Source organism: Hemiscyllium ocellatum, chromosome 1 (assembly GCF_020745735.1).
Source record: "Hemiscyllium ocellatum isolate sHemOce1 chromosome 1, sHemOce1.pat.X.cur, whole genome shotgun sequence".
NCBI classification, from domain to species: domain Eukaryota; kingdom Metazoa; phylum Chordata; class Chondrichthyes; order Orectolobiformes; family Hemiscylliidae; genus Hemiscyllium; species Hemiscyllium ocellatum.
Genome location: NC_083401.1, coordinates 159,343,608 through 159,371,584, shown reverse-complemented (window position 1 = coordinate 159,371,584; position 27,977 = coordinate 159,343,608). Strand labels below are relative to the sequence as shown.

General features: G+C 41.4%; 1 protein-coding gene across 2 annotated transcripts; it reads right to left on the bottom strand.

Moving 5' to 3' along the window:
- Window positions 1–2,215: 2,215 nt before the first annotated feature.
- On the bottom strand, window positions 2,216–27,934 carry lsm6 (LSM6 homolog, U6 small nuclear RNA and mRNA degradation associated). Of its 2 annotated transcripts, none has more exons than XM_060827173.1 (4): window positions 27,827–27,934; window positions 9,158–9,274; window positions 5,885–5,998; window positions 2,216–2,613 (listed from the first exon to the last, which is right to left on the bottom strand). In XM_060827173.1, the coding sequence occupies exons 2-4, from the start codon at window positions 9,249–9,251 to the stop codon at window positions 2,579–2,581; spliced, it is 243 nt and encodes an 80-aa protein (XP_060683156.1). In that variant the 5' UTR covers window positions 9,252–9,274; window positions 27,827–27,934; the 3' UTR covers window positions 2,216–2,578. The 2 variants fall into 2 exon arrangements, with proteins under 2 accessions (XP_060683156.1, XP_060683166.1); XM_060827183.1 differs by lacking the exon at window positions 27,827–27,934 and adding an exon at window positions 27,635–27,809.
- Between the last annotated feature and the right edge of the window lie 43 nt (window positions 27,935–27,977).

Genomic DNA, 27,977 nt, shown 5'->3' with positions numbered 1-27,977 from the left:
GTTCTGTACTACAAAGCATTTACATGACCTGCGAAAAGTAAGCCCATTTCTTTCAGCATAGTAGCAGCTTCTTGACTGATAAAATAGAGATTGCTAACTTGGCTAAACAACAAGGGATGCTGGGTACATCGACCAAGTAAAACTGAAATCGCAAAAGACAGTACAAACACAGCAGCCATGTATTAATTACATTTGCATAGCTTAAAAGGCAACAGTTATCCTGGACAAGACATACCCCAAACAACTTATCCAGAAACAAAGGAGGGACCCAACAGAAAGGGACCAGACACTGCTACACAAAGAAACTAACAGTAACCTGACATCACTTCAAGCTATAAAGTGTACCTCCCTGATTGGCCAAAGTTCCAAAAGACCATCTAATAGCTACAGAAAAGGGTTCAACTGCAGGTCTCGCTCTTGGAATCCAGCTTGAATCATCTGAAACTTTCTGAGGAGACTGGCATGGCAAGAAGCAGAAACCGTCTGATCATGGAGATGGGGAGAGGAAGAAAGCAGCTTCACAGGTCCAGAGACAACACTAGAGAGAGAGCAACTGCACAAATCTACAAGAGACTCTAGACATGTTGTAACCTTACAGGGCCCAACAGGATTAGAGATAACATGTTTAGTATTAAAGGCTATTGTAACTTTGTTCCTGATTAAGTTGGGACTGTTTTGCATTGGTACCAGCTGGTGTTTGTGTTGATTTGACCACTTTGGTATTGTGGGACACCTATGCAAATTCATTCAAAACATTCTGATCAGAGCTGTCTAACGTCCTTAAAGAGGAACCGGACAACAGAATCACGTGCAACAATCAAGTAAATATTTTGAAAATTGCAAAACATTGCAAAGTAGTAGAACTCAAAACAGAAGCTGTGAAGCTCAAGAACACCCATCACCTCAAAAAGTGACTAGCAGTTTAAAAAGAAGCCCAAAAAAAAAGAGCAAACATATCTGGAAAAAGATATCAAATTTAAATTTTCTTCTCAACCTTTCGATTAATGCTGTGGTAACTTGTTCCAAAGTCTCCCACCAGTAGGTGGTGAGCAAGAAAGGCCCTATAAGTAAGGAGATCAGATATCCACTCCCCACGGCAAGCAACAGGTCTCTGCTCAGTGATCCAACAACATCTATAATACCGAGAATCAGAAGTGGTGAAAAGCTTTGTTAAACAAATGTTGCTCCCAGTGCACTGTGTCAGTCCTGGGAAAAAATAAATTATATATAAACACAAAGGCTAAGAAAGAAATTGGTCCATTTTAAAACTTAACATCCAATTCAAAATCCAGAAAAGAAACATATCTTTGAAATGAGAACTGAATGTTTACTTGAAAAGTTTAAAAACGCAGGTCTATGAGGGAAGAGTAAAGGAACATGTCTAGTTTGATAACTCGATCAGAGTTAGCAAAGACACCCATCAGTGAAGTAGCCTCCTTGTGCTGCAAAATTTTCTGGCGGAGCTACAGGCCATCAATTCACAGATTATTTAAAACAAAAAATAGACACGGTTTTAAAAGCTCAACTGGTCTGGCAGCATCTGTGGAGAGAAGTCAGAGTTAGCAGATGCTACCAGACCTGCTGGGCTTTTTCAGCAATTTCTATTTTCTTTTCTGATTTACAGCATCCACAGTTCTTTTGGTTTTTCCACAAATTATCTACTCTTTACAATATTTTGTATTATATCAAAAATTACCATAAGACATAGAAATACATTATTCAGTCCACTGAGTCTGCTCCATCTTCCATGAGATTATGGCTGGTTTGACAATCTTCAACTCCACTTTCCTGCCTTTCCCCCCGCATATCCTTTCATCCCCTTACTAATAAAAATCTATTTCAGCCTTGGGCGTACAAGGCACCACAGTCTCCACAGCCTGCTGTGGTAAAGAATTCCACAGAAATGCTAATTTCAGAAGACAATTAATCTTCCCCTCTGCTCCAACTCTGTCCCTTAACCTGAGGTCATGCCGGGTGGTCCTAGATTCTCCCACAATGGGAAACAGTTCTGTACAACTCTGCTGCTATTAACTGGCTCAAAGAGCCTCAGGGAAAAAAATTATTATTTAAATCAAAATCAGAAAATTCATGAATAGATACAGCAATGATTGCACTAATGGATTCCAAACAGATGTCTTCATGACATTCCCCCCCTTCCTTTGATGATGAAGTATTTCTAATATATTTTTTGTGGTGATATTAAACTTAAACAAAGTGAGACACATACATCAAGTCCTTTATTCACAACAGTGTCAGCAATGAAGTCACTTTTCCCTAAGCAGGTAGTTAGCTTAAAAATGTACACAGTGTTTCCAAAGCAGGCCAGTGCTTGCCTGAATCAAACTTCTGGTTTTATATATTACATTACAGCCATTATCCATTTCTGAAAAACCATCAAATGAAGGCTTCAAGAAAATATAAATCAATCATCCTTATTTATGAGGAACTATCACGCGTATTGCGGATAACCAAAAATTGAAAAGAACTACTGTACTTGAACGTCTTCTCCTTGCTTAAAAAATAAACTTTTTTTGTCTTTTAAAAATCAAAACACATGACATTTGGTGCACATCATCATCTAAAGTCTCCTCTTCTGTGTGCTTATATACAACACTGAAAGAAAAAAAGAAAGAAAATGTAAAGATTTTCTAGTTTAGGAAAAATAGACCAAACACCACTTAATCTCTTATTAATATACAGAGGCCAGTACTGTTGATAACGCACGGCCAGAGTAAACAAAATTTCCAACACGTTGTGTACATGAATTGAGAGATCATGGTGCAGCTATACTGGACATTGGTTAGACCACTTTTGGAATATTGCATGCAATTCTGGTCTCCTTCCTATTGGAAGGATGTTGTGAAACTTGAAAGGGCTCAGAAAAGATTTACAAGGATATTACCAGGGCTGGAGGATTTGAACTATAGGGAGATGTTGAATAGGCTGGGGCTGTTTTCCCTGAAGCATCGGAGGCTGAGGGGTGATATTATAGAGGTTTATAAAATCATGAGGGGAATGGATAGGATAAATAGACAAGGTATTTTCCCTGGGGTGGGGGAGTCCAAAACTAGAGGGCATAGGTTTGGGGTGAAGGGAAAAGATAAAGAAGAGACCTAAGGGGCAACTTTTTCATGCAGAGGGTGGTACATGTATGGAGTGAGCTGCCAGAGGAAGTGGTGGAGGCTGGTACAATTACAACATTTAAAAGGCATTTACAGGAATGGTTTGGAGGGATGTGGGCCGAGTGCTGGCAGGTAGGACTAGATTGGGTTGGGATATCTGGTTGGCATGGATGGGTTGGACCGAAGGATCTGTTTCCATGCTGTACATCTCCATGACCCTAAAGCAACGCATTCCAGCTTACACACAATCATGCACTTTTCCCCTTAACATTCCGTGGCATTTTCCAGTGAAAAGGCAATAATTAATCAAACTTACTGATTTTATCTTTTATTTAAAGAATTATATTCTTTGTTGCTTGGTAAACTAATTGCTTCTTTCATCACCAATACACCAAGCATGACATGAGTCAAGAACAGTTTTATTCATATTTCTGACCAGGGAATTTTAAACAAGCGTCACTTTTGAAAACGAAACGGACTAAATAAACCACCAGAGCAAGCTGCATCTACTAAAGATCCCTGTTTCCCATTTCTGAACTCCTAAATAATATTTGTATTATTAGATATATTCAAAAACAAGTTACTTCTCACACGATTCAATATCAGAGCAGCACATTACATTAGACAGGTAGGGTATTTGCTCAAGTTAATAAAAAAAACTGATGTGAATTTAATTTGTGGTCAAGATTTTAAATAGTTTAAATACTTTGGTGAGAATGACTCAGTCTGCAGAGGGATACAGACAGTTTGAGTGAGTGGGCAAAAACTTGGCAGTTCGAATATATTATGAGAAAATGTAAAGTTATGCACTTTGGCAGGAAGAATAGAAGAGTTAAGTGTTATTTAAATGCAGAAACACTTCAGAAAACTACAGAAGAGGAATTTGAGAGCCCTCGTGTATGAATCACAAAAAGTAGCGTTCTAGGTTAAGCAGGCAATGGAGATGGCAAATGAAATGTTGGCCTTTATTTCAATGGGAATGTAATTTAAATAGGGAGGTGGTGCTAAAACTATGCAGGAGGTCCCAATTTAAGAATGTCCAACTGAAGAACGTTCATACTTACGAACTGAGTCCCATATATGGGTGCAATTTTAAAGATCCAACACAAACATTTCCTGTACTTACAAATGGCTACTTTATATTGTTCTGCAGCATTCTGACTTGTGTACAAATCAATTCAGAGGGTCGGTGTGGACTTGTTGGGCTGGAGGGCCTATTTCTACACTAAGTAATCTAATCAATTCAAACGTACTCAAGAATGGAACCCATTAGCTAACATTAACTGGGATTACTTTAGTGTGAAAGGATTAGACAGGGGTGGAACTTTTAAAGTGCATCCAGGAGAGGTTTTGTGCCAGTACGTAGACAGCCCGACTGAAGATGGGGAGCTAATCCTTGGGAATGAAGCCAGTCAGGACGTTGAATTGGCCATAGCTCCAAGTTTTAAGGTCATTATAGAAAGGGATAAAGGATGGTACAGAGGTTAATTGTCTAAATTGAGGGTGGGCCAATTTCAATATCATTAGACAAGATCTGGCAAATATAGACTGGAAGCAGCTACTTGCAGATAATTCTACAGTTGGAAAGTGGGAGTCTTTTAAAAAGTAGCATAGTGAGAACGCAGGGCCAGTGCGATCCTTCGAGAGTGAAGGGAGCAAGTCCCGAGATGGCATTAAAAACAGGGGAGTCCCTTCAGGAAAACAGGAAACACAATGGTCTTTGGCAGATAGGATTAACGAAAACCTTAAAGTATTTTATAGGTATATTATAACAACAGGATTGTCAGGAAAAGAGTGGGGCTTATTAGAGACCAAAGGGGCAATCTGTACATGGAGCCAGAGGATGCAGGTGAGGTCTTAATGAATAGTTTTCATCTATATTCAGAAAAGAGAAATAGATCGTTGCTGGAGATTTCAATTGGGATGGTGAAGTTCTATAGCATGTTCACACTAAGAGGAGGAATTTGATGTTTTACTGAGATGACAGATTTATTGTTTAAATATGATCTTTCTCTTGGGTGTAGCATTCAAGTCAAAAGGGATTAGAAGATATTCTGGCTACTTTTGCAGAGGTTTATAGGGAATTTTTTAAAGAAGTATTGCAGTTTCCCATATGATACAGTTTACAAAAGCCAAGCAGATGGATCACAGCTGTGTGCTCCTTCCCCACTGCCGTCTTGCTTCCAGCCTCCATCTCCAGATCAACAGCTCATAGCTGTTAAATATCAATTAAGATGCTGCTCATCTCATTGAACACTGTACCAATATTGAATTGACTACTGCAGTACGTATTTTTATACAGTACTATGAATTTTTGTTAACTACAGTAATATCATTTCCTTTTTAGTAATGCATCGATTTAAAAGTGTTTATTGCAATGTTTTCATGTTTTTCAAACATGTTGGGGCATGTATTGGGTGCATGGGGGAAGGGCTTAACATATCCATGGTATTCACGCTTTCTTGGTCACCATGGGAAATCCATGCCTCTACCCCTTGTGGGAAGCAAGGACTTATTGCATTTTTAAAAACAAACAAACAAACAAACAATGTGATTTTCTTCAAGAAAGAAACAGAAACAAAATAGATGAGATAAACTGATCAGCAGACAGAAAGCACAAGAGAGCCATGCATGCACGTAAACAGTCTCCGGATGAACACTTTTTCAAAAACCTTTGTTCTCAATAATACCTTTGCAGTTTTACAGTCTAATATAAAGCATAACTTTCAAATTTTATTTCAAAAGGAAACAAGTGAATTTACCATTGTTGCCTCGAATAAATGCATCGCCATACTTGTTCTTAAGTTGACCATTTACATATTCTTCTGTTTGTTCCAGTGCTATATTCATATAACCATCCAGACAAGCCAAAACACCTGGCAAAAATGAGACAACTGCAATTAAAATGTATTAAAATCCAAGGCTAGAATGCTCAATGCAATGTTCAGTTTTATAACTGAGTAATGATTACCAGAAATTAGAACTAAATGTGAATTTAATATTACACCAGGGTTTAGCCACAACTTAGAGTTCAGAGCAACAAAAGAATGCCTCTCATATTATACTTGAATAAAAATATTCAATTTAAAGAACCCTTACTCTTTAAACAAATGGTTGAAACTGAACAATTAATTTATATTTTAAAATGAAGATTATTAATTTTATTTGACACTTAGACACCTGGGACTTATCCCTTCATTAAATTAGAAAGGCCAGCTTAAGTGACAAGTTCCTTATCTTCACTGAGAAAGGGAATGCGGGAAAGAGTTAAAAACAAAAAGCAGCAACATCTATCCTTTATCCATCAGGTGGACAAGCCTCCAACTAGTTGGCAATACAGCAGCAGTAAAAGTACAGGTGCTATCATTGTAGGCAAAGGACGCCATTTATAAAGCAAAATCTAGTACTGATAATCTGAGGTTTCAACCTCAGTTATGTATACACATGAACTGAAAAAGCAGTACATACACAAGTATACTGAGCATCAAGAATTCTGTTAATCTTTGTCATTAGATTATGCTTACTACTTCTTTTAAAATATATGTCTATTACAACTAGTTGCCATACACTTCGAGGCGGGGGCATGGTTGAGGTGTCAAATGAATAATTTGGATCTTTCTTTTACAGAGACGCTGACCAGCCCATGGTGACAGTGGATGAAATCATTCACTAGAAGGGTTCCAAACTGATAGGGCAGATATATCTGGCAAGACTGTTGGAGCTTACGTTGACAAGGCACCAGGAATGATGGAGATGCATCCAAACATTTTGAAGGATGTGAATGTGGAAATTGCAATGGCCTAGATTTGAAGGAGATGTCAAGAATAAGCCCATCGTTACAGACTAGTCAGCTTAACTTCAATGGTGGAGAAGTTTCTTGAGACAATTATTCTGGATAGAAAAATAATCACATGGAAAATGGTGGGTTGATTAGAAATCCATGCTGACTCTTTCTAAGGGGAAAATCATGTTTAACTTGGAGCTTTCTGAAGAGGAAATAAAAAATGCTCAATGAAGGTAACACTGTTGATGTGGTGCACATGGACGTTGAGAAAGTGCATGGTACTGTACAAACAACAGACCTGTGAGGAAAGTTGAGGCCATGTTATAAAAGGATCATTAGCAAAATGCTGAGAGAATGGGCAGAGCAATACATTTTATGGACTGAGGGGGCAGGGGGTAGTTTTAGTGGATGTTCCCGGGATCTTTTAGTGGAGGTCCCGGGGTCAGAATTGGGACTTTGCAAAAGATACAAGGCATGGAAGAAGTCAGTGGAGTAGGCAGCCACATAGCAGATGAGTTTCAACGCAGACAAGTGCAGAGTGAAACACGTTGGTGGGAATAAAATAGAAAGACGATATTAAATAGTAGATACATTTCTACAGAGAATGCAAAAGTAGAGGAACCTGGCTGTGTTTGTGCACAGATCTTTGAAAGTGGCAGGATAAGTAAAGGCAGAGCAATAAATACAGTAAAGCATACAGCAGCCACAGCTTTATTCATAAGATTATGGTGAACTTATGTAGATACTTGGTAGACCTCTGCTGGAGTACTGGGTATAGTTGTGAGTGCCATGTTATAGGAAGAATGTGAAAGCATTGGACAAAGTACAGAAGTGGTATAAAAAATGGTTCTAGGGATGAGGAAGGATTGAAGAAGTTGGGACTAACAGGAGGGCTAAGAGGAGAACCGATGGAGGTCTTCAAAATCATGTGAGGACTAGACAGTAGATAGAGAGAAACTGCTCCTCCTTGTTGCATGAACAATTTATAAATAAATAAAGTGGTCTAAAGTGCAAAAGATGCAGGGCAAAGTGAGGAAAATCCTTTTCACTCAGTTAGGGTATGGAATGTACTGCCTCGAGTTGTAGTGGTATTAGGCTCAGTTGAGGCAATTGTGAAGTCACTGGGTGATTACTTGGATACAAATTATGAGCAAGAGTATGGGGGAAAAGGCAGGAAATTAGAACCAGGTAATGATGCTCATTTAACAAGCCAGTGCAGGTACAATGGGCCGAATGGCCTCTTTCTGTGCCATAAAACTTCTGTAACCTGGCCTTTTTTTTTTCCACCAGCATTTAAGCAGCAAAGAGGCACAATTTCCATTACACTAAGTCCTCACTGTTCTGGTTAACATTGCTTTGTTTTAAAGATGTTTATTGTTCAAGGCCTGCTTCCTAATCAGTTTGAGCCATGATTTCTGAATTTACAAAGTTTGCGAATGCTATTGACATTAGAAACACAGGTTACAATAAATGAATATAAATATTATTGACAATCTTTGGAAGTTCAGACAAAGAATTTTGGAAAGTCACTTGAAGATGACTGAAAGACTTTTGTATCTGTGGCACAGGATTAAATGTTTTGTTCTCAGAGCGAAGAATGATCAGAAAGAAAGTCATCAGGACAACTACACACAACAGAGATAAAAGATGCAAAAATGAAAAAATATAATACAGCATTTCATGATAATTTTTTTTTAACGCACGACTGTAAAACTGGAACAGCTGTAGAAGGCAGAAAGGGGAAAAAGGTTTCAGAGGCTTCGACAGGAAAATATAGCAAAGACTTGTTGTGGAATTTAGTGTAAGGGCCAGTGGGCTGGGATTACAGGGCCCCTCCTTAACCTCTTTTGAATCATGGAATTATCAAAGTTATAAACCATAGAAGGAAGTTATTCAGCATATCATTTCAAAGCTTAATTTTTAAATACCTATCAACTAAATGTAATCTCATCACCTGCTCTTTCTGCATAGCCCTCTAATGTTCTCCCTTCAATTTATGCAGTACTCCTTTTACAATTAAAATGACCTGTTCTGTTTTGCAAATTATTTCAGCTAGGAACGCACAGTGCTCCACATGTGCAAAAGGCTATTTCATCTTGTACATTTGGTTTGTCCAGAGATGAAAATGTCCAAACCCAGCACTGGTTTTAACCCAGATTCTGATGGCAATTCATGGTTCACTTACAATTATTTCACTCAAAGTTGAGATTTTCAGGAACTCAATTACAATTTTAAGTAGGACTTACTGTACCTCGATAATCCACGCCTGAGTTCAGTTTGACCACTACTGGTCTCCCTATGATCTGTTTTAGAAAATCGCTGGGCGTTTGCTTTCGCAGGCTCATTTTTTATTTCAGCCTAAGATCCCCTGCATCAGAACAGAAACATTTCCTAAATGACAATACAAGCATAAATAATTCAAAACCAACTTTGCAAAAAACTGACAAGGGTTTCTATACATGTACAACTTGCAGTCATGAATAGAGGGGGTTAGAGTGTGAGCGGAGAATGAGTGAAAGACAAACAAAAAAAAAGCAGTGGCTAGTATTAACAGAAAACGCTAACTTTACCCCCAAAAGCATCAATTTGAATTTGGTAATTTAAATTAATTACAGAAAAATAGTTGAATACTTTGAGGAAAAAAATAAGTTCGATATAATTTGTTACTTAAAATGCCAAAGGAGGAGGCGTTGCATTATTAGTTTTGGAGTTAGTTACTGCAGTGAGGAAAAATATCTTTGAGGGGTCATCAAATGAAGATTTGCAGGTAGAGCTTAGGAATAAGAAAGGGACAGCTATATTAATGTGTTTATTATAGATTCCCTGAGAGCTGACAGGAAATTGAGGAGAAACCTTTTGCACAATTTGGGGAGGTGTATAAAAATAATAACAAACAAGTAATTATAATAGATGATTTCAACTTTCCCAACATTAACTAGGATAGACATAGTGTTAAGGACTTGGGTGACGTTGATGTCATGACTTATGGACAGGGAAAACCTTTGGGCCAATATGTTGAGAGCCAAACAAGAGATGACATTGTCCTGGATCTAATTCTGGTGGGGGAACATTTGAGTGATAGCAATCACAACATGGTACACATTAAACTGAGTATGGGTAAAGAAACAGATAAATTGCAAAAAAAAATGAAGTTTTGGATTGGGGAGGACAAATTAGAATAAAACAAGGCAGGATCTGGTCAAGGTAGACTGGAACAGCTAACAGTGAGCAAGTACAGCACAGTACACACCCTTGACATTGTGCTGACGTTTCATCCTACTCTAAGATCAGACTCACCTGCATACCCTTCACTGTACTATTTTCCATGTTCTTATCCAAGAGGCGCTTAAAGGTTCCTCAAGGATCTGACTCTACTACCACCGCTTGCGGAGTCAAGAGTGTGGTGCTAGAAAAACACAGCAGGTCTGGCAGCGTCCTGTTGCCCGAAACATCAATTCTCCTGCTTTTCAGATGCTGCCTGACCTGCTGTGCTTTTCCAGCACCACACTCTCAACTCTGATCTCCAATCCTCACTTTCTCCTACCATCGCTTGATGTGCATTCCACACACCTACTCTGTATAAAGAACCTACTTCTGACATGTCCCCAAAACCTTCCTCCAATCATGTTGAAATTATGTCTCCCTGTAATAGACATAGAGAAAGTCTCTGCCTATCCAATCTATCTTATGCCTGTCATCATCTTATACACCTCTATCAAGTCACCTCTCATCCTTCTTCACAAGACCTGCCCTCCAGACCAGGCAGCATCCTGGGAAACCTCCTCTGCACCCACTCTGCACCTTCCACATCTTTCCTTTAAAACGTTGACCAGAACTGAACACAATATTCCATGTGTGGTCTAACCAGGCCTCTAAAGAGCTACAGCATAACCTCACGGCTCTAAAATGCAATCCCCCTACTAATGAAAGTCAACATACCATACACCTTTTTAAACTATCTCTAATCAAACTACGGTTTTCCAAGTAATCATAAATCGGGTTTTTCAGAATCCTCTCTAATAATTTGCCCACCACAGACAGAAGATCGACTGGTCTGTAATTCCCTGGGTGATCCCTATTCCTCTTCCTGAATAAGGGAATAACATTTGCTACCCTCCCATCATCTGTTACTACTCCAGTGGACATAGAGGATGCAAAGATCATCACCAAAGGTGCAGCAATTTCTTCCCTCACTTCCCATATTAACCTTGGGTATATCCCATCTGGCCCAGGGGATTTATTTCTTTGTTTTTCAAACTTTTCAGCACATCCTCCTTCTTAACATCAACCTGCTCAAGCATATCAGTCTGTTTCACTCTATCCTCAGAAACATCAAAAGTTTCTCTCAGTGGTGAATACTGAAGAAAAGTATTCATTAAAGACCTCCCTACCTCTTCCGACTCCAGGCACAAGTTCCCTCCACTACCCCTGATCGGCCTAATCCTCTCTCTTACCATCCTCTCGTTCCTCGCATTAGTGTAGAGTGCCTTAGGATTTTCCTTAATCCAACCCGCTAAAGCTTTTTCATGCACCCTTCTCACTCTCCAGTCTATCCTTTAATTCCTTCCTGTTAACCTTGTAACTCTCAAAAGCCCTGTCTGATTCTTGCTGAAAATGTGTTGCTGGAAAAGCGCAGCAGGTCAGGCAGCATCCAAGGAACAGGAAATTCGACGTTTCGGGAATAAGCTTATGCCCGAAACGGCGAATTTCCTGTTCCTTGGATGCTGCCTGACCTGCTGCGCTTTTCCAGCAACACATTTTCAGCTCTGATCTCCAGCATCTGCAGACCTCACTTTCTCCTGTCTGATTCTTGCCTCCTCAACCTTAAGCTTCCTTCTTCCTCTTGACTAGATGTTCTACATCTCTGTCATTCAAGGTTCCTTCACCCTGCCATCTCTTCCTTGCCTCAGTGGGACAAACCTGTCCAGCACAATCAGCAAGTGCTTCTTAAACAACCTCCACGTTTCTGTCATACATTTCCCTGAGAACATCTGTTCCCAATTTAGGTGCTGCAGTTCGTGACAAATAGCATTTTAATTCCCCTTTCCTTGATTAAATACTTTCCCATGCCATCTGCTACTATAGTCATGGCGAGGTATAGGAAACATCAGGGAGTTGTGATCACTATCACTAAACTGCTCTCCCACAGAGAGATCTGACATCTGGCATGGTTCATTGTCAAGTACCAAATCCAATATGGCCTCCCTTCTAGTTATCCTATCCACATATTGAGTCATGAGCTCTTCTTGGACATACCTGACAAAAGCTGCTCCATCCAACTATTTGAACTAAGTAGGTTCCAATCAATATTAGGGAAGTTAAAGTCAAGTATGACAACAACCCTGTTACTTCTGCACCTTTTCAAAATTTCCCTCCCAATCTACTCCGGTGTCTCTGTTGCTACAGAAGGATTGGTAGAAAACTCCCAATAAAGTGACTACTCCTTTGCTGTTTCCGACTTCCACCCATACTGATGCTGTAGAACAAACCCTCCTAGATGACCTCCCTTTCTGCAGCTGTGATACTATCCCCGCTTAGCAATGCCACTCCTCTACCTCTTTTCCGCCCCCTCCCTTTATTCCTTTGGAAACATCTAAACCTTGGAATATCCAACAACCATTCCTGCCCCTGTGACATCCAAGTCTCTAATGGCCAGAGCATCATCATTCCAAGTACTGATCAATTTATTGATAATTCGAAGTTCGTCACCCTTATTCCTGACAATTTTTTGCATTAAAACAGATGCACTTCAACCCATCACACTGACTGCAAAATAACAGTATACTTATTGTTGAGGGGAATTGCCACAGAGGATCCCTGCACTGTCTGCCTATTCCCTTTCCCTCTCCTGATGGTCAGCCAGCTACCTTTATCCTCCCTATATCTCCCTATCAACCCCTCAGCCTCCCAAATGATTTGAAGTTCATCCAACTCCAGTTCCCTAATGCAGTGAGAGAGGAGCTGGAGTTGGGTGCACCTCTCAAACGAAATCAGCAAGGACACTAATGGTGACCCTTACTTCTAACATCCTACAAGAGGAGCATGAAACTGCTCGAGCCTCCATCCCCTCTGACCTAAATTGCCAAGAGAGGTGGAATAAATGAGGAAAAAGCCCTTACCTTACCAACCCTACACACACACACACACAATTTTTTTTTCAGTTAAGAGGAGGATGATGGGTGGGAGACACCACTGGTGTAGTTTCTTGGGTTTAGCCACAGTCCGAATAGATCAGTATACGTGCCTAGCAATCCAAGTGTCCGCGCCCACTCCTGTTCCACCTATTCACAAGTCAGTCTTTAAGAGGGAAATTTACCTTCCCAGCAGGCCCCTGGTCTGCGCTGTCACCACTCCGACCTACAGAAAACTACAGAAGAGCAGTGGGGTACAATCAAAAAGGAAATGGAGAGAACACAAGCCTAACATGTTCCCCCTACGGTGATAGGAAGGAATAGCAAGCCCTGAGAACCATGGATTCTGGATATGAAGAGAGCAAAATAGAAAAATCATTTAGCAGGTACAAGTGGAGGTATTAATGGAGTGCAGAAAGTGCAAGGTGGAGATTAACAACACAATTAGGAAAGCAAAGAGGGGATATGATAAAACTCTGGCTGGTAAAAGTAGGGAAAATTCCAAGATATTCTGCAAGCATAAGTACATCAATGGGAACAGGGTACCCAGAGAAAGATCAGGGTGGCAATCTGTGGGTGGAGCCAGAGGACATTGGGAGAGTGCTGAGTTGGTAGAATATCACCCATCTCAATAGAATGAGGATGAAGATATGAAATCTTGGAGGAGAGACTCGGAGGTGCTTGAGCAAATTAACATTAGGGAAGGACAAGGTATTGGAGGTGTTAGTAGGCTTAAAAGGTGGACAAATCTCTGGGTCTGGATAAATTGTGCCCCAGGGTGCTATGGGAGGCAAGGGAGGATATTGCAGTGGCACTGCCCTGAATTTTTACTTCCTCTTTAGCCCTGGGAGAGGTGCCAAAAGTGTGGAGAACACCTATTGTAGTTCCAATATTTCAGAAAGGTTGTAAAGATAAGCCCAAGATCTCTGAAGGAGAGCACCTATCTCCACTTGAGAGGCAAGGTTTGATCAGAGACAGTCAGCATGACTTCAGCAAAGGGAGGTCATGCCTAACAAACGTGATTGAATTGTTTTGAGGGGATGACCAGGTGAGTCGAAGAGGGTCGTGCAGTTGGTATAGTTTATATGGATTTCAGCAAAGCCTTTGATAAGGTCCCACACAGGAGACTTATCAAGGTGGCAAATACACACGGGATGCAGGACGATTTGATAAAGTGGATTCAAAATTTACCTAATTGTCAGAGACAGAGCATAAATGCCAAAGGCCACTTTAGTGACGGGAAGCCAGTGTCCAATGGTGTACCAAAAGCATCTGTGTTGGGTCCTCTTTTTTTTGTCATTTACATAAATGACAGATTACGGTGTGGAGGTTTGTGGATTAGTAAGTTTGCAGATGATACAAACATTAGTCAGGTGGTTAACAGTGAAGTTAAGTGGATTAGGCAACAAGACACAAACAGGACGGTCAAATGGGCAGATAAGTGGCAGATGCTATTTAACCCTGAAAAGTGCAAGGTGACATAAGTTTGAAGGAGTAATCTGACAAAGAAGTATTCAATCAATTGCATGACACCAGGAGGTTCTGTGAAACAAAGGGACCTTGGAGTGTTTCCCCATAGATCTCAGACTGCCGAAGGGCACGTTATTAGGGTGGTGTAAAAGGCATAAAGGACACTTGCCTTTATTAATTGAGGAATAGATTACAAAAGCAAGGAAGTTATGTTGGAGTTGTATAGAACTTTGGTGAGACACAGCTTGAATACTGTGTGTAGTTCTGGTTGCGACATTACAGGAACTGGAGGGAGGGCAGAGGAGATTCACCAGGATGCTGTTTGGAATAGAAAATGTAAGTTTGATGAAAGGCTGAATAGGCTTGGATTTGTTTTCGGGTGGGGGTGTGTGGAGACTGAGGAGTGATGTGATTGAAGTGTACAAGATTATGCGGGGCATGGATAGAGTGGATAAGGAGCATTTGTTGCCCTGAGTTAAAGGATTAATCAAGAGAGGACACAGGTTCAAGGTGAGGGGGCAAGAGATTGGGGATGGGAGGAACAACTTTTTTTTGAAACTCAGAGGATGGTGATGGTCTGGAAAGTGCTGCTTCGGAAGGTAGTAGAGGAAAATTGCCTCACATCTTGGAGCATTAGAACTTTCAAGGCTGAGCCAAGAGCTGGTAGTTGGGAATAGATTGAAGGTCAGGTGCTTCTCATGTTTTGATGCAGACTCAATGGGCCAAAGGATTTTTCCATGCTATATGATTCTGTGACAGTACTTTCACTTCGGTCAGAAAGGAATAAGTTCTAACACCTTACCAGTCTCCTGAGCACATTAATTAGGCCAATGTTTTGCTGTAACATTGCACTTAGGAGAGCTGTAATCAATGCCTGACTAATTAAGGAAATTATGGTGGTAGTGCGTTCTGATGGAACGTGACAATTGCTGTACCTGTTCAGTAGAAAGTTTGTGTTAACCAAACAGCGTCTACAGTTAGTCAATTGCATTATAACCAATTAGCGTTTATGAAACACGCGTTATACTAGAACAACTTGTATCAGATGTAAGCTAGCTATGATAAATTGGGGATTATTATTTAAAGAGATGATGACAGACAGGCATTTAAATAGCTCATGGATGAATATAAAGTTTATTCATCCCAGTCCAGCATGAAAGTAAAATGGGAAACATGATCAGACCATGACTAACAGGAGAAATTAGAGACAGTATTAAATCCAAGGGGAGGCATGAAATTAGCTGAAAAAAAAACAGCAGACCTGAGGATTGGGAGAGTTTAGATCCTAGTAAAGGGAGACAAAGAGACTGACAAAGGGAATTTATAATGGGGAACAAAGATGACAGACCGATTAAACACATAGTTTAGTCCGGTCTTCACAAAAGGAAAACACAAGCAGCGTTCCAAAAATACGGAGAGGGGTAGGGGGATGTAACTGAGCCGAAAGAGAAGGTGGAATTGAAAGAAATCAATATTAGTGGGGAAGTGCTATTGACGAAACTAACAGGATTAAAGGCAGATAAATCCCCAGAGCTTGATAACCTTCACCCAGAGTACTTAAGGAAATGGCCCTAGAAATAGCAGATGTACTAGTGATCATCTTCCAACATTCTACAGATTCTGGCACAGATTAAAGGGTAGTTAACGAAGCCGACTTTTTAAGAAGGGAAGCAGAGTCAAAACACAAATTGTAAATCAGTTAGCTTGACATCAGTAGTGGGCAAAAAGATTATTAAAGTCCATTGTGAAAGATGTAATAGCACAGCACTTGGGGGAAAATGTGACAAAGAGGATGGAGTCAGCATGGTTTCACAAAGGGGCTTGACAAATCTGCTGGAACTTTTTGAAGATTTAACTAGAGTAAACAAGGAGGAGTCAATGGATGTGGTTTACTTGGATTTTCAGATTGCTTTCAAAAAGCTTCAACACAAGAGATGATTCTGCAAAACCAAAAGTGCATGAGATTGGAGGTTGTGTACTGAAATAGATGGAGAACTGATCAGCAGACAGGAAACAAGGAATAGGAATTAAATAGGCCTTTTTCTGAGCGGCAGCTAATGACTACTACGTGACCAGCGCTTGAATCAAAGCTATTCACAATATATCAATGGTTTAGAGGAGCAAACTGTGTCAGATCTCCAAGTTTGCAGAGAACAAAGCTCAGTGGGAAGGGTGATCTGTGAGCAGAGAAGCTTCAATGATTTGGACAAATTGGGTAAATACATGGGGGAAGCAGTATAATGTAGAAAAGTGACGTTGTCTGCTTTGGTAGAGAGAAGAACAGGAAAGCAGGTTATTATCTGTTTGGCAATAGTTTGTGAAAGGAAGAGGTCCAAGTCTTCCAAGTCAACTGGTCAAAAATATAAAAGGAGGATAGTAAAGGCTTTTTTAGGTATGTGAAAAGAAAAAAAGTGGTTAAGACTAAAATTGGGGCCTTGAAGACAGAAATGGGTGAATTTATTATGGGGAACAAAGAAATGGCAGAAGAGTTGAATTGGTACTTTAGATCTGTCTTCAGTGGGGAAGACACGAGCAATCTCCCAGATGAAATATAGTGACTGAAGGACCTGATTTGAAGGGCATTTATATTAGGCAGGAAGTGGTGTTGGAGAGACTGTTAGGTCTGAAGGTTGATAAGTCCCAGGGACCTGATGGTCTGCATCCCAGGGTACTGACGGAGGTGGCTCTAGAAATCGTGGATGCATTGGTGATCATTTTCCAATATTCTATAGATTCAGGATCAGTTCTTGTAGATCGGAGGGTGGCTACTGTTGTCCCACGCTTTAAGGAAGGAAGGAGAGAGAAAACAGAATTATAGACCAGTTAGTCTAACCTCAGTGGTGGGAAAAACGCTGGAGTCAATTATAAAGGACGAAATTACGACACATCTGGATACCAGTAACAGGTCAGAGTCAGCATGGATTTATGAAGGGGAAATCATGCTTGACTAATCTTCTGGAATTTTTCGAGGATGTGACTCTGAAGACGGACAAGGGAGATCTAGTGGATGCAATATACCTGGACTTTCAGAAAGCCTTTGATAAAGTCCCACATAGGAGGTTAGTGAGCAAAATTAGGGCACATGGTATTAGGGGCAAAATACTGACATGGATTGAAAATTGGTTGGCTGACAGGAAACAAAGGGTAGTGATAAACGGCTCTCCTTCGGAATGGCAGGCGTTGGCAGTGGTGTGCTGCAGGGATCAGTGCTGGGATCGCAGCTTTTTACAATGTACATTAATGATATAGATGAAGGTATTAAAAGTAATATTAGCAAGTTTGCTGATGACACAAAGCTGGGTGGCAGGGTGAAATGTGAGGAAGATGTTAGGAGAATACAGAGTGACCTGGACAGGCTAGGTGAGTGGACGGATGCATGGCAGATGCAGTTTAATGTGGATAAATGTGTGGTTATCCACTTTGGTGGCAAGAACAGGAAGGCAGATTACTACCTAAATGGAGTCAAGTTAGGTAAAGGGGCAGTACAACAAGATCTAGGTGTTCTTGTACATCAGTCAATGAAAGCAAGCATGCAGGTACAGCAGGCAGTGAAGAAAGCTAATAGCATGTTGGCCTTCATAACAAGAGGAATTGAGTATAGAAGCAAAAAAAAAAGGTCCTTCTGCAGCTGTACAGGGCCCTGGTGAGACCGCACCTGGAATATTGTGCGCGGTTTTGGTCTCCAAATTTGAGGAAAGACATTCTGACTATTGAGGGAGTGCAGAGTAGGTTCACAAGGTCAATTCCGGAATGGCAGGACTATCTTACGCTGAAAGATTGAAGCGACTGGGCTTAGATACGCTTGAGTTTAGAAGGCTGAGAGGGGATCTGATTGAGATGTATAAGATTATTAAAGGATTGGGCACTCTGGAGGCAGGAAGCATGCTTCCGCTGGTGGGCGAGTCCTGAACCAGAGGACAGTTTAAAAATAAGAGATAGGCCACTTAGAACAGATTTGAGGAGAAAATTCTTCACCCAGAGAGTGGTGGGTGTATGGAATGCTCTGCCCCAGAAGGCTGTGGAGGCCAAGTCTCTGGATACTTTCAAGAAAGAGTCAGATAGAGCTCTTAAGGATAGTGGAATCAAGGGTTATGGGAATAAGGCAGGAACAGGATACTGATTGTGACCATGGCTGATCATCCTCAATGAATGGCGGTGCTGGCTTGAAGGGCAGAATGGCCTACTCCTGCACCTTTTGTCTATTGTCTTCCAACACCAGTCGCTAAAAGCAAGTATGCAAGTGCAGCAGATGGTAAAGGCGGCAAATGGGACCCTGGCTTTCACAATGAGAGGATGCGAGTACAGGAATAGAGATGTCCTCTGCAACTGTACAGGGTATTGGTAAGACCACACTTTGAGTAGTGTGTGCAGTTTTGGTCTCCTTATCTGAGAAGATATGTTCTTGCTGTTGAGCAAGTACAAGGAAAGTTTATCAGACTGATTCCTAGGATAGCAGGACAGATGTACCAAAGTCATTGTCATAGTCAGAGATGTACAGCACAGAAACAGACCCTTCAGTCCAACCCATCCATGCTGACCAGATATCCTAAATTAATCTAGTCCCATTTGCTAGACTAATTGCCAGAATGAGACTGGTTGGTTAGGACTGTATTCGTTGGAATTTAGAAGAGAGACAGGAATCTTCTAAAAACCTATAAAATTCCAGCTGTGCTAGACAAGGTAGATGGAGGATGTTCTCCATGACCACGGAGTGTGGAACCAGGGGTCATAGAATGGCCTTTTAGAACTGAAGATAGGAGAGATTTCTTTACCAAGAGAATGGTGAGCTTGTGGAATTCTCTGCCACAGAAGGCGGTTGAGGGCAAAACATTGAATGTTTTCAAGAAGGCGTGGAGAGTTCTTGGGGCTAAAGGAATCAAAGGGGATGGGAGAAATTGGGAACCGGGTACGAGTTGGATGCTCAACCATGATCATCCTGAATAGCAGAACAGGCTGGAAGGACTGAATGGTCCTTTCCTGTTCAGTGAGTCTATGTTTCTATTATGATATTAGTGGAAATCTGGGATCTATGTTTCTGGTTTAAACACTTGTCAAGTTGTTATTATAATGAAAACATTTTTGAAAACAAACATAGGACTATGTAACAATCACACCTCATTTTTACCAATATTATCACCCTGCAGCAGTACCTACAAGTCTTTCATTGTGGAGGACTAAAATGATTTGGCACAGAAAATCAGGAAGAACCAGTAGTGGATACAAGTAAGGAAAAACAAAGGTCAGAAAATACTAGGGAAAGTAGTCACAGTCATAGGGTCAGAGAGATGCATAGCACAGAAACAGACCCTTTGGTCCAACTCGTCCATGCCGACCAGGTATCCTGAGTTAATCTAGTCCCATTTGCCAGCACTGGATTGCTTTTAAAAAACACTGGTTTGCTAATGTCTTTTAGGGAGAGAAATAGCCATCCTCACCTGGTAAGGCCTACATGTGATTCCAGATCACAGCAATGTGATTGACTCTCAAGTGCCCTCAAGAAATTAGGGATGAGCAATAAATGCTGGCCTAGCAAGGGTCACCCATATTCCAAGAATGAATTTTAAAACCCAGACTCTCTAGCAGGCAAACAGGAAATAGAAGTGATAAACAAATATTTTGTCTATCTTCAGAATGCATACCAAAAATAATGAGGAAGCAAGGATCTAACAAGAAGAAAATTAAAGCAATGATTAGTGATGATAAATTACTTCAGATACTAATATCTGACAATTTCCGTGGGACTAAGACCTATGCCAACAGTCCTAAGAGAATTGGCTGCAAAGGTAGTGGAGGCTCTCATCTCTCAAATAGCTCCTGCAAACAGGAAAGAAGAAATTGTAACATTGCTCTTTGAGAAAGGAGCAAGAGAAAACTTGAGAACTGCTGGCCAATTAGCTTGACATTAGCCAATGGTGAAATGGAGGAGTCAACAATATGATTAGACAGACTAAACATTGTTTTAGAAGTAGGAATCATGCTTGAAAACAAATTACAGATTTGGAGCTCATAACTAATAGTCAAAGGGAAGCCGGTGAATATCCTACATATCATTTTTTAATAAAGCATTGAATGAGGTGCCACATAGGGTTTTTATGCAAGAGATAATACATGAGCATCAATGGATGACTGGTAGAGTTGCAATAAATGGGGTGTGTTCAAATTTGTAGCCTATGACCAGTGGAATGCCTAAAGGATGAGTTTTGAGCCTCAGCTATTTGCAATCTATAGTAATGACTTAGATAAAGGAGCGAAAGATTATGCATTCAACTGTGCCGCTAATACAAATGTGAAATGAGAGGAGGATACTGAACAAGCTGTAAAGACATACAGATATGTTAACTGAATGGATAATGCTGTGTATCAAATAGGGAAATGAGAGGTTAGTTGTTGGGCAGAATAGAAAATCAGAATACTTTCTAATAGTGGGATGCTTTTAAGCGTTGACATTCGGAGGCATGGGTGTACATAAACAAAACCCATGCAGGTACAGTAAGCAATTAGAACACAGGACAGTACAGCACAGGAATAGACCCTTCAGCCCACCATGTCTGCACCGACCATGATGTCATTCTAAACTAATCCCATCAATCTATGTATGTCCGTAACCATCTGTTCCCTGCCTGTTCATGTGGTGGTCTAAGTGCCTCTTAAACGTTGCTATCTCACCTGTTTTTAGCACCTCCCCTGGCAGAACGTGCCAGGTACCTACCAGCTTCTGTAAAAAAAACTTTCTTCGCACATCTCCTTTAAACCTTTCCCCTCTCACCTTAAATCTATGCCCCCTTGTCTTTGACATTTCCACTCCGGGAAAAAGACTCAAACTCCCTCACATAATTTTTATATACTTCTATCAAGTGGCCCCTCAGCTTCCAATACTCCAGCAAAATCCAAGTTTGCCCAACCTGGCCTTATAGCTAATACACTGCAAAGCAGGCAACATCCTGGTAAACCTCTTTTGCACCCTCTGCAAAGCCTCCAAATTCTTCCCATAATGTGGCAACCAGAACTGAACAGAATATTCCAAATATTGCCTAACTGAAATCTTATACAGCTGCAACATGACTTGCTAACTTTTATATTAGAGTAAAAAATGAGGTCTGCAGATGCTGGAGATCACAGCTGCAAATGTGTTGCTGGTCAAAGCACAGCAGGTTAGGCAGCATCTCAGGAATAGAGAATTCGACGTTTCGAGCATAAGCCCACTTTTATATTCAATAACGCCAACTGATGAAAGGAAGCATGCTCTACAACTTTTTCACCATTTGTGCTGCCACTTGCAGAGCTCTGCACTTGCACTCCAAGATCCCTCTGTATATCAACGTTGCTAAGTGCCCTGCCATTTACTGCTCGCAATATCATAGATGCCTCATATCATGTGATCTGAGGGTATCAAGGTCTCAGACTCCATCTTTAATGGGACCACCTGAAACATGATACTATTATTTGTAAATAGAGTCATAGAGATGTACAGCATGGAAACAGACCCTTCGGTCCAACCCGACCATGCCGACCAGATTTCCCAACCCGACCTAGTCCCACTTGCCAGCGCCCGGTCCATATCCCTCCAAACCCTTCCTATTCATATACCCATCCAAATGCCTCTCAAATGTTGCAATTGTACCAGCCTCCACCACATCCTCTGGCAGCTCATTCCATACACGTACCACCCTCTGCATGAAAAAGTTGCCCCTTAGGTCTCTTTTATATCTTTCCCCTTCATCCTAAACCTATGCCCTCTAGTTCTGGACTCCCTGACCCCAGGGAAAAGACTTTGCCTATTTACCCTATCCATGCCCCTCATAATTTTGTAAACCTCTATAAGATCACCCCTCAGCCTCCGACACTCCAGGGAAAACAGCCCCAGCCTGTTTAGCCTCTCCCTACAGTTCAGATCTTCCAACCCTGGCAACATCCTTGTAAATCTTTTCTGAACCCTTTCGAGTTTCACAATATCTTTCCGATAGGAAGGAGAACAGAATTGCATGGAATATACCAACAGTGGCCTAACCAATGTCCTGTACTCAATTCTCTGACCAATAAAGGAAAGCATACCAAACGCCTTCTTCACTATCCTATCTACCTGCGACTCCACTTTCAAGGAGCTATGAACCTGCACTCCAAGGTCTCTTTGTTCAGCAACACTCCCTAGGACCTTACTATTAAGTGTATAAATCCTGCCAAGATTTGCTTTCCCAAAATACAGCACCTTGCACTTATCTGAATTAAACTCTATCAGCCACTTCTCAGCCCATTGGCCCATCTGGTCAAGATCCTGTTGTAATCTGAGGTAACCCTCTTTGCTGTCCACTACACCTCCAATTTTGGTGTCATCTGCAAACTTACTAACTGTACCTCTTATGCTCACATCCAAATCATTTATGTAAATGACCAAAAAGTAGAGGGCCCAGCACCGATCCTTGTGGCACTCCACTGGTCACAGGCCTCCAGTCTGAAAAACAACCCTCCATCACCACCCTCTGTCTTCTACCTTTCAGCCAGTTCTGTATTCAAATGGCTAGTTCTCCCTGTATTCCATGAGATCTAACCTTGCTAATCAGTCTCCCATGGGGAACCTTGTCGAACGCCTTACTGAAGTCTATATGGATCACATCTACCGCTCTGCCCTCAATCTTCTTTGTTACTTCTTCAAAAAACTCAATCAAGTTTGAGAGACATGATTTCCCACACACAAAGCCATGTTGACTATCCCGAAACCGTCCTTGCCTTTCAAAATACATGCTGAAAAATGTGTTGCTGGAAAAGCACAGCAGGTCAGGCAGCATCTAAGGAACAGGAGAATCGACATTTCGGGCATAAGCCCTTCTCCGTGAAGAAGGGCTTATGCCCGAAATGTCGATTCTCCTGCTCCTTGGATGCTGCCTGACCTGCTGCGCTTTTCCAGCAATATATTTTTCAGCTCTGATCTCCAGCATCTGCAGTCCTCACTTTCTCCTTTCCAAATACATGTACATCCTGTCCCTCAGGATTCCATCCAACAACTTGCCCATCAGGCTCACCGGTCTATAGTTCCCTGGCTTGTCTTTACCGCCCTTCTTAAACAGTGGCACCACATTTACCAACCTCCTATCTTCCAGCACCTCACCTGTGACTATTGATGATACAAATATCTCAGCAAGAGACTGAGCAATCACTTCTTTAGCTTCCCACAGAGCTCTCAGGTACGCCTGATCAGGTCCTGGGGATTTATCCGCCTTTAACAGTTGAATAATAATGAATAGTAATGCCAGCCTAGGCATTGGGTATGCTCATGAATGGAATGTGTGTGTGTGTACTGATGAGTTGCAATAAATGTCTATTGGATCTTTTGTAAAGATGCTGTTCCTTTAATAAGGTTATGGTGCCTTGGTTTCTTTTCAGAGGTCGTAAAAGACACAGACTCTGAAAAGTCTAAGTTGGAAGGGTTTTAGGACCAATTTGATTATAATTAATAGATACTGCCTCAGACAAGACTTTCACGTTATATAAAAAAAACACACATGAACAATGAAAGGGAAAGGCCACTTCTCCCAGCACAGCTTTTCTCTTGTTTAGTTTGATCTGACTATTCACCAAAACCAGTCAGGCAGTTGTGAAGTTGCTGGACCAAAGAAGCAGGTCCATGCTAAACCTCGCTCTCTGACACGTCTCCTGTAAGACCCTGGTGTTTGATTTTACCTTTTGTCCCAAGAGGTGTTTCGGGGATTTCAGAAGTTTTCAGAACAGCATCATTAAGTTTATAGCCTGCTGGGTTTTCAGATAGGTTAAGTTATTTGGTATTCTGTTCTCTTTTGCTTGTTTCATTTGATAATCTTGTAAATAAATTCTGGTTTGTTTAAAAATAAGTGGTTTGACCGCTGCATCTTTCCTGGAATATCCACTCTGCATCTGCTTAAAACAACTAGCAAAGTTAGGGTCTGGTCTACTTTCTTGAAATGTTTTGAGGGGGTCTGGTTTGGTCCATAACACTTTCAACGCCATGTTAACCAGTTTCAGTTACGGTATGAGGGATGACATAAGCATTGCCACATAAGGTCATGATCATCCTCCTCGAAGCAAAACGCTCAGAGAACAGGAACAAAGAATTCTTGCTGCAATTAGGTAGAGCTTTGGTGAGGCACTGGGAGTACAATACAGTTAAGAATAGATAGACTTGGCCTGGTGGCATGCAGCAAACATTTACTACATTATTCCCTGAATTGAGAGGTAGCGTATATTGGGCCAATAGTCTCTGGAGTTTAGAAGAATGATAATTCTTCTCTCCTTACAAATAAGAAGAATCTCATTGAAATATAGAATATTCTGAGGACCCTGGTTAGACTAAACATTAAGAGTTTGCTTCCTTGACCCCGAGAAACTGGAGCTAAAGAGCTCAACATCAGAATAAGGGAATTTGCAGCTTCAGAGCACTGTGGATACTCGTTACATGTATTCAAGACATAGATAGACAGATTTTTAAACTCTAGGACAATAAAGAGCTTGGTACTTAGGTGACAGTTCTGGCATTATTATACAGCAGGCGAAAGGGATCATAGCCTTTCTCCTGCTCCTATTTCTTATGTTATCATAAATTGGAGAGAAAAATGAACAAGCAATAGCGCATCCCATTCCCCAATATAATACTACTCCAATATTGGACCAAAGGGTCTGTTTCCATGCTGTACATCTTTAAGACTCTATACAGTGCAACAGAGTCTGGTCTCCACATTATAGAAGTTTTTCTTTAAGACATACTGTGGAAGATGCAAAAAAAATTACAAAAGGTGGTCACCTGAATTGGGAAGGTTTACTTATCAAGTAAGGCCAAATAAGGATCTTCAGAAAAACTACTCCACTGGATGTGGATTCTAGAACTCGGGGCATAGTCTGATAATTACAGACTGTTTGGGAGAAACATTAGGAAGCACTTCTCCACACAAAGTATGATAGATGTTCGAAATTCTTTTCTAGAAAAAGCAGTTGGATGCTGGATCAGTTGTTAATCGGAGGTATCTTTGCTGAATAAAGAAAAACTGTTAACAATAATCAACCAAAGACAGGTACCTGGAGCAAGGCCACAAATCAGGCATGATCTCAGTGAATGATGGTACAGGCATAAGGGGTTGAATGGCCTACTGCTGTTTCTATGAAAAAAGAAGGCTGAAGGGTAATCTTATGAGTCTTTAAAATTATTAAGGAACTTAATAGGATAGTGAAAATCTTTTCTCAAAATCTAGGGGTCATAATGTAGGGGTCATAACTCCAAGATAATCACTAAATTTAATTAGGAGTACACACAAAAACCTCTCTATTGTGGTTGGTTTGTTGAAGCAAATATTTATGCACTTCCAGCTAGATACTGTGATGAAGAAATTAAAAATAAATAGACCAGGAGAAAAACAGCATAAAGGTATAGTTAGTAAACTTGCAAATGACACCAAAATTGGAGGTGTAGAGGACAGCGAAGAAGAGTATCTCAGATTACAATAGGACCTTCCTCAGATGGGCATTTATAAAGTCATAGAGATGCACAGCATGGAAACAGACCCTTTGGTCCAACCCGACCATACTGACCAGATATCCCAACCCAATTTAGTCCCTTTTCTTTTATTGGTCAGAGTACCGAGTACAGGAGTTGGCAGGTCATGTTGCAGCTGTACAGGACATTGGTTAGACCACTATTGGCATATTGCATGCAATTCTGGTCTCTTTCCTATCGGAAAGATGTTGTGAAACTTGAAAGGGTTCAGAAAAGATTTACAAGGATGTTGCCAGGGTTGGGGGATGAGCGCTACAGGGAGAGGTTGAATAGGCTGGGGCTGTTTTCCCTAGAGCATCAAAGGCTGAAGGGTGACCTTGAAGAGGTTTATGAAATCGTCAGAGGCATTGATAGGATAAATAGATGAAGTATTTTCCCTGGGGTGGGGGGAGTCCAGAACTAGAGGACATAGGTTTAGGGTGAGCAAGGAAAGATATAAAACGGGCTTGAGGGGCAACGTTTTCACAGAGGGTAGTACGTGTATGGAATGAGCTGCCAGAGGAAGTCAGAGTCATAGAGATGTACAGCATGGAAACAAACCATTGGGTCCAACCCGTCCATGCCGACCAGATATCCTAATCCAATCTAGTCCAACCCATCAGCATCCAGCCCATATCCCTCCAAATCCTTCCTATTCATATACCCATCCAAATGCCTCTTAAATGTTGCAATTGTATAGCCTCCAACACTTCCTCTGGCAGCTCAATCCTCCAACCCTGGCAATATCCTTGTAAATCTTTTCTGAACCCTTTCAAGTTTCACAACATCTTTCCGGTAGGAAGGAGACCAGAACTGCACACAATATTCCAAAAGTGGCCTATTCAATGTCCTGTACAGCCACAACATGATCTCCCAACTCCTGTACTCAATACTTTGACCAATAAAAGAAAGCATACCAAATGCCTTCTTCACCATCCTATCTACCTGCGACTCCACTTTCAAGGAGCTATGAACCTGAACTTCAAGGTCTCTTTGTTCAGCAACACTCCCTAGGACCTTACCATTAAGTGTATAGGTCCTGCTAAGATTTGATTTCCCAAAACACAGCACCTCACATTTATCTAAATTAAACTCCATCTGCCACTTCTCAGCCCATTGGCCCATCTGATCAAGATCGTGGAAGTGGTGGAGGCTGGTACAACTGCAACATTTAAGAGGCATTTGGATGGGTATATGAATAGGAAGGGTTTGGAGGGATATGGGCCAGGTGCTGGTAGGTGGGACTAGATCAGGTTGGGATATCTGGTTGGCATGGACGGGTTGGACCGAAGGGTTTGTTTCCATGCTGTCCATGACTCTAAAAGAAGAGTGAGCCGGGAGGAGGTTTATGGACCATGAAGGCAAAAGTGAGGACTGTAGATGTTGGAAATCAGAGTCTAGGTTAGAGTGGTGCTGGAAAAGCACAGCAGGTCAGGCAGCATCCGAGGAGCAGGAAAATCGACGTTTAGGGCAAAAGCAGAACACCGACAGGGAACAACACTATGCTGGACGTCGTTGCTTCGCGCATTATCAGTAAGATCCTCACATGTCCGATTATATATCGAGATTTGTCTTTCTGCACCAGTAGGCAGAGGTTGAACCTGTATGCAGAAAGGAAGACAACTGAGCTCACCAGGCCCCGGGGATAGCTCACATGCAAGCCTCGAATAGGCACTCGGAACCTCACGGCAGGCCTCGGGGCCCAACAAATAAGAAGAAAAAACACACAGAAAGCGGCGAAACTCGACAAGTGACACCGGCCGCAGCCGCCGGGCAAGTGAGGCGCAGCTCGCCTGCTCTGGCGCGAAATTCTAACGACGGTTACCGTTCACTCAGCGCCCGATTCGAACGTAGCCCGGACGATTTCAAACTCCCTCACGTTCCGTCAACCAATTCGGACGTTGGCCGGAGCTGTGCTCGCGACTCCGCAAAACCCAGCCAATCCGGAGCTGAGCACCGCCTGTCAATCAGCGCGG